Below are 7,483 nucleotides of genomic sequence, written 5' to 3'. Positions count from 1 at the left end.
GGGGGGGATGAAAGGGGATAACAGGTGCAACAGGATAAAACAACCCACATTTCATGCAAGTATTTCCATTTAACTTACCAGGGCATGATTGACTGCACGTAAACAGTCATTCGTCTTAAGCATCAGCAAGATGACATTTGGTAGTCTCCTGAGGAGCTCCGAGATTTGTGGGAAATACAAGTTAGCATACATCTGTGACCGAGAATTAAAAACCAGGTAAGAGTGGACCATCATCAAGGACCTCGAGATTCAAGGCCATCTGAAAATAGGCTAAATATGTAGAACTTGACTGTCAAAAAGGCACAATGGCCAGTCAAATATGAACTTATGAAAAGAACGACAATAGTAGACATCTTCAATAAAAAGAGGAGGAATATGAATCTATTTTGAAAAACATGTTACATGTGGGAAATAGGTTTAAAAGCATTCCTAGTTTAGCAATTACATTTTACCGTTTTCCTACGGTAGGAAAAATCAAAGTTTAGAGTCCTAGTATCTGTTGAAACAATTAAGACAAATCACATCACCAGCAGTAAGTAAAAAAAAATTCTAGAGGGTTATGACATGGTAAATTTTACGGTGTGATGGCATGCTAATATTAATAAGTTCTCATGGCTTACTGAATGTTGTTAATTTGCATTGGTTTATGCAGCACCTAGGGTGTCCAATAAGAACAAAATAACACATAAAACAATCACCTGCATTTCAGAACGATCAGTATTATTCCCATCCAGCACAAGATGACCAAAAGATGGGTCAATGACACGTTCCCATGGCCTCATTGTGAGAACCCCAGCAAAAAGTGCATGAAGATCCTCCCCGGCACCTAGTTTGATACTGTACTCCTTAATTCCATTCTGATCGGCGCGAACAAGCGCCTACATTGAACAAATGTGGTAGAAGTATTAAAGTACTGAGTACCGAAACGTAATCAGAAAAGTTGTAATAGGATTCTCACCTTCCAAAGAGAAGCATAGTTTATCCTTGTAGCGTGATCAAGTTCTTTGTAAAGACCATGGTCAAGAAGAACCAGTTGTGGCCGTTTCGATCCTAACACTCCAGCAAAATATTCAGTCAGTTCACTCTGTTATACGAATGTGCCACCACATAGAAAACACAGTAAACTGATCATTCCAACAAATATAGGCCGCCATGTAATCATGTTTTCATAAATTCACACATCTCACTTCCCCCGTATCACATAACAAGAATCATCTCATTGTACTGATGATCATGATGAAGCTACCTACTGCCTACCACTCTCTTCATCAAACATAATGACAAATATCGATATTATGCACTATTCAATTTATTCATTTAGTGTAGCATAGTTACTAATGCACAGGAGATAACCTCTGATGCAGTTAAGAAAAGCTAGCAATATATTGGATAACTTGTTGGATTATTTTGTGATACTAGTAAGTAAGACACTCACCAAACCATTTTTTACTGTCTTGTGGCAAGGGTCGGATCATCATATTGGCAGCGTGGGGATCACAATGCACGAAACCATGCTTGAAAATCATTTCAGCAAATGCTTTATTCACCTACAAAACTGTGAAGTGAGTATCCATACACAACTCATTGGCACATTCGTTTTCAAATAACTGTACTGTGACAACTTACTAGGTTTGAAACATCAACAGGGCGAATTCCGAGGTCTTTAATGCCTTTGACATCAGTTACCTCCTTGGCATCAATGTACTCCATAGTAAGAATTCTTGACGTGCTGAGGTTCCAATAAACCTTGGGGGTGCATATGCTATTCGCAATGTGAGGAGACAACTTTCTAAAGTTAACCAGACATCTTTCACTGTTCTGAGCTTCACATAAAAAATCTAATTCCTGAAAACATGAAAGAGGTTAATGCAGCCTCCGGATTATGTAACTTGTTCCTTTGCATTTCACTACAAAGGACGGTGTTCAAGTGAGATAAATATATCATCTAGTAAAGCACAATATTCAATAGCAAGATAGGGATCCTACAAGCAGGCGATCATGGACACAAAATAGACAAATAATTACAACATGACAAAGCATAGCAAAAGGATAGCGCATTTTCCAGGGAAACGAAAAGCGATTATATTGGATATATTGAAGTCCAGGAACCAATTGGCAAGGAGGTAAATAATTTAAACATATCAAAGTGGTACCTTAGGCGCACTTTCTCGAATTTCATCAACTAACCACCTGCATGGACCAATTTTCGGGGTATTAATGTGAAATGGCACAGCATGGAAAGAAGCATTATCATCACAGAATTTACAGTTGCATTAACATAATATAAACACTGCATGCAAATCTTACTTCCTGATGAATAGCTAGAGTATAAAAACATGGCAATGGACAACAGGTTGGATTAAGGGTAAACAACTAAACATACAACAGTTTTCCTGTGATTTAGAGTTACACAATCATTGTAGAAAGGTGACTGTCAACGAATGGAATCTTTTAGGAACTGTGTTTGCAGTGTCAACCAGAAAAATGAAGGAATTAAAAACAATTCTTTAATGGAAAGCATCAAATATGTCCTCCTAATTCCTAACCATAGCAAGCGAGCTGAAATATAAAATTAGGTGCTTCTAATTCCATAAATTGAGTTGTTATGCCAGGTATACGCTGGGGAATGATTCCCATGTGTAATTAACAAGATGGAAATGTCAATATCGTGCTTGACCTAGCTATCGATTTGAGAGAACATGTCCCTATCTTAACTAATTCTAAACATCAGCATAAGCCTAAAAGCTTTCGAGGTGGTATGTTAAAAAAAGAAAGAGAAAACGAGGTAATAAACAAAGAACTGGTTGTACCTGTAGTCAAATGTAGGGAAAATATAATTAAGAGCATTCACTACTAAATCCACGGTGGCAATATCTATTACAGAAGTATCCAGCAAGTGGTCGTGTTGAACCTGTAAGCCAAGACAGGGGTCAGAAAAGTGGAAGACAGACAGCAAGCCTCTGGTGTCATAATTTAAGAGTTCAAACTTAACATAAGTCAACTTGAAATGAACTGCAGTATTTTCTTGTATTACAACCTTAACAGCGACTTTTTTCCCATCATGTGTTGTGGCGGCATGGACTTGCGCAAGAGAAGCACTTGCAATTGGGACAGGGTCGAATTCTGCAAAAACCTACACCACCAGGAACAGGGGAAATACAAATTATGTGTGAGAGTTTCCTCTAAAGTACAAACAAGCTGAGCATAAGTCCATCTTATGGTTAAAGGTGAATGCTCTGTTGGCCAACAACTGAACTAAGCACGCTCATTCCAATTGTCTGGTTTTGCCAACAAATACAGCAGCTAAGTTCCTCCAGCTAATCAATGTAGGAAAATGCAGTAATGCAGTGAAGGAACTAACAGTTTCTGGCAATTCTCCAATCTCTTTCTTGAAGACCCCACGGACGTCCTCGTACGAGGAGACTGGGCACCGCTTCAGCATCGACTCCCTCATCGTCTGCACATACTCCTGCGGCAGGACATACTCCTGAAAAAAGCAAGCAGCTGATCCTCAGCGACAAAATCACGAAATCTCACAAAGCAAACAGATAAACGAACAAAGAGTTAGGAATTCAGGCGCGTCGGCACAGGGTTAGGAATTCCCCGTTCCCGTACCAGCTGCGCAATGTGCTGGCCGAGCTTGATGTAGATGCCGCCGTTGCGGAAGCAGAGCTCCTGGAGGCGGTTGGCGGAGCGGAGGTGGGCGTCGTGCTTGGCGGTCAGCCAGGCGGGGGAGTCCGGCTGGAGGCCCCAGAGGGAGTACTGGTAGTCGAAGGCGATGGCGGCGGCGGCGACGGAGTCGCGGAGGAGGCGCGGGGGCAGGTGCCGGCAGATCTTGAGGGTCCTGGCGGGGTCCTCGGAGGTGGCGATGGCGTGGGCGCCGGCGCCGGCGCCCAGCGCCAGCGCCGCCGTCGCGGCCCGCCGCCACATGGCCGCGGGGTTGCTTCGCGTGCGGTGCGGTGCCGCTCCTCTCCTCCTCTCCGCGCTGGTCTTCTTTTTTTTTTCCTTTCTTCGGCCGCAAGATGATGCGGGCGGTGGTCCGATGGAATTCGTATGCGTTCGCGCGATCCGCCCGTCTATATCGACGTCCCCCTCGATTCGGTCGGTGTGCGCCGTCCGTTTTTTCTCTTTATAAATTATTCGGGGGACAGGAGGACTCCTCCCTTCTGTTTCAGTGCTTTTATTTGAGCATCTCCGACAGATGATATATCAAAATTTAGGAGTAATGCAAAATGTACGTAAGCAAGTCTGTCACCCATGCAGAATGTATGTAAGCAAGTCTGTCACCCATTTCACTCTTCTTTCGCCAGAATATATACACACCACTAAATTTTGTTGGCTAATCATGTCTTAGGCCTCGATTGGAATGTCGTTTCCAGCGCTTTTACACCTGTAAAATATACAGACCACGACCCGTCGTTTTGATTCTCAGCTGGAATTAGCACACGGCTGGTAAAATACACTTGTAAAACAAATACAGGTGTATAAAAATACACCGATTCCAAACAGGGCCTTAGGTGTAAAAAAATACATACATCAGATCAAACTTAAACATATTTCTTGGAATCACATCGGTATCTCAGCCGCACATAAATAGGGGTGCTGCGCCTAATTACGTGGGCAAGTTTGTCACTACTTTTCTTGTTTCGCGCGGATAACTCCAATTTATTCATCTGGCAAGACGTACTCTAGTCTAGACACGAAAATACCATCGCCAAAGCATTGTTTTTTTTTTTTTGGAACAGCCAAAGCATTGTTACTGACCAGCGCCTTGACGTGTTATAGGCGTCACACACATGATGCGCAACGCACCCCCACACACTCCGGTAGTGTAGAACAACTATAGTAGAGTCGTCAAAATTTGGGTTGCCAAAAATGCTATGGAGACAGTCGCCAACAAATATGGATACTGAAATGATCGACTGCAAAGTCAAAATCATTACAAAACAGCTTGCACAAATTTTCCTCTAAGTAGGACCCACCTATTGCATGACATCATTCATTAATTATATATATTGCCATTCTCTAGTCATATTGTCATCAATTCACCAAAATGACGAAGACCGAAAGTGCATTGTTTCCCCAATGCTACTTTGGTGTTGATGACAATGGGGTTAGTGAGGACTAATGTAGTTTATCAAGTTTATCTTACGGATACTGGTCTCTCAGTGATTGTCTACCAACGTGATTGAGCCATTATTTCAAAAAAAGGGGAAAAGGCATGGTCTCTCAGTGATCGTCTACGGACATGATTGAGCCCTTATTTCAAAAAGGGGGGAACGGAATCGGTTTTTCGAAGACTCAAAGATTTTTCGATTTTATTTGAGCCAAAGTACCACCACACTATTGAGAGGGGGCGTGGTGTTTGAAGAAGTTAGGGATTAGGCTATCATGTAAATACAACCACCCCATTGCGAAATTTCTCTCAAAAGGGTAAAACGCTAGACCAACCTGTGCAATTGTTGGGACCTTCGGATGTTAGGACTCGCATGTCCCTTGATTGGATGGAATTTTTCTGTACACCCTGGTCCCCGGACACTCGAACCTCCGGGTCCCTGGGGTCCCCAAGGACTCCACCGTGTTTGTCTCTTGGATGGACTGGGTCCCCGAAGTAGGGATATTCCCTCTAGACAATCGAGTCCTTCAGGTTCGAAGCCCCGACTCTCCGTAGTGGTGTGTGTGCTGGTGCTCGGGCTAGTGTAAGTACCCATGCCCTTTACCCTCAGTCCATTGCAGGGCAACAACTACATTGGCTCTTCTTTCTTTCAACTTTAACCCATTGACTTGAGCTTGGTCCACCAATCTGAAATTCTAAAATCTCAATTCCTCCCAATCCCTCCACTCAAACTCTTTGATTCTCTGGCGATCGAAAGAGGATCACTCTATCTACGCTTCCACCAAATTAATTTGTGATTCCCCAACTCATTCGTCATCAAACTTGTTCCCCTTGGATATTTGGGCTCCTGTATGGTAGGGGTCAAGGCCCAGAAGCTTCCTTGTTTTGTGGTGTGCTTCAGAAAGTTTGTAAAGGTTCGGGTGGTCGCCTTCGTGACCAACCATGTGTGATTTGAGGCTCATCTGTTGGCGGTGGCTCAAAGAGAGAATAAGGTGAGCCACTTTGGTGGTACAGAACTTTGGCTTTGGCACCTCTCCAATGGGTGTTAGAACTCCCCAAAGAGTGTGAACTTTCAGATAAAATCTAGGATGCCGGTAACGCCCACATGTGTGGTATACTAGACATTCGTCCACACACTGTGTATAGCGTGAGCAAGAGGCAGCCCACACGGGTTGTGTGTGGGCAAACATTAGAATTGCCCACACGTGTGGGCGCAGGTATTTCATGCCACACGCCCAACAAGTACTACTCATCTTCACCCCGCACGTGTGGCACGAAGCAAAAATGTCCACACATCCTGCCGCAACTATGTTAGGTACCCCGTGGGATGACGATTTAGTTGCCATCCAGGATGGCAGATGTAGTTATCCGGGATGACAAATGTAGTTGTAAAAGCATGGCAACTCTATCTGTTTTGGTTAACTATAGTTGTCATGTCTAATTTGTGATAGTTGCCGCGTGTAATCAAACCATAGTTGTCGTGTGTGATTAACTACTTGCCACATATGATCAAACAATAGCTGCCATGTGTGTTTACTTAGTTGCCACATGTGGTCCAGCCATAGTTGCCATGTATGGTTAATCACAGTTGTCATGTGTGTTTATCTGGTTGCCACGTACCACAACTACCGTTGTCGTCTAGCAACGAATCATAGTTGCCATGTGTGTTTACCTAATTGCCACGTACGCGTAACTGCAATTGCCATCCAACAACGTATGAGTGTCGTGTGGGCGAAAATCAGTTCGCCCACACGCGCGTGGACTAGGTGATGGTTGTGTGGGCAGAAACTAGTTCGCCCACACAGCGTAGCTGGCAAACCGCGTGTTGCGGAGCGTGTGAGCGAACTCTCCAATGCCCAAACACCAGCCCCGTCCTACGTGACACGTAAAATCCGCCTCAATGTATCAAGATTCATGCCAACTCGACTGGACGGTGATCCACGCGTGTGAACGAGTTGCAAAACTACCACACGTTGCTGAAATTTGAGATGGGCTCTAGGCCCATATAGCAATTTCTGAAAAATCTATAAGGGCCCATATGGGTTATATGGCACTAGGTGTAGTGGGAAGTTTAGTCCCACCCCGAAAGTGGAAGAGGAGTTGGACCTCCTTATAAGGTTTCTCTTCAACATGCTATTGGAGCTTGAGAAGAGAAGAGCCCCCTGCGCACTCCTCCTCCGTCGCCTGCCTCGCCACGCCTCGTCACGAGCGCCGCGGGTTGCGGGATTGAGCCGAGCCGAGCTCACACCCACGCGCTTATTTTTGCCAGTCACTAATGGAGAGTTCTCTGACAGCTGGGCTGACACGTGGGCTGACACGGACTCAGACGTGGGTCTTCACGCGGCTGCGTCTATATAAGTGTACGGT

The 7,483-nt window shown here is 44.3% G+C and overlaps 1 protein-coding gene across 1 annotated transcript in view; it reads right to left on the bottom strand.

The window, feature by feature from the left end:
* LOC119286980 (putative ABC1 protein At2g40090) overlaps positions 1–3,977 on the bottom strand; it is a 5,752-nt gene extending 1,775 nt beyond the window's left edge. Inside the window, exons 1-10 of the mRNA XM_037566455.1 lie at positions 3,616–3,977; positions 3,362–3,487; positions 3,038–3,133; positions 2,811–2,911; positions 2,154–2,190; positions 1,627–1,845; positions 1,436–1,547; positions 959–1,050; positions 699–878; positions 79–192 (exon numbers count right to left, since the gene is read on the bottom strand). Of these exons, the coding sequence (XP_037422352.1) occupies positions 79–192; positions 699–878; positions 959–1,050; positions 1,436–1,547; positions 1,627–1,845; positions 2,154–2,190; positions 2,811–2,911; positions 3,038–3,133; positions 3,362–3,487; positions 3,616–3,930 (1,392 nt within the window). The 5' untranslated portion in view covers positions 3,931–3,977. The remainder of the gene's footprint in view (positions 1–78; positions 193–698; positions 879–958; positions 1,051–1,435; positions 1,548–1,626; positions 1,846–2,153; positions 2,191–2,810; positions 2,912–3,037; positions 3,134–3,361; positions 3,488–3,615) is intronic.
* Positions 3,978–7,483: the final 3,506 nt, after the last annotated feature.

Source organism: Triticum dicoccoides, chromosome 4A, assembly GCF_002162155.2.
Source record: "Triticum dicoccoides isolate Atlit2015 ecotype Zavitan chromosome 4A, WEW_v2.0, whole genome shotgun sequence".
NCBI classification, from domain to species: Eukaryota; Viridiplantae; Streptophyta; class Magnoliopsida; order Poales; family Poaceae; genus Triticum; species Triticum dicoccoides.
The sequence above is the reverse complement of the archived record's forward strand: the minus strand, read 5'-3'. Positions and strand labels throughout refer to the sequence as shown.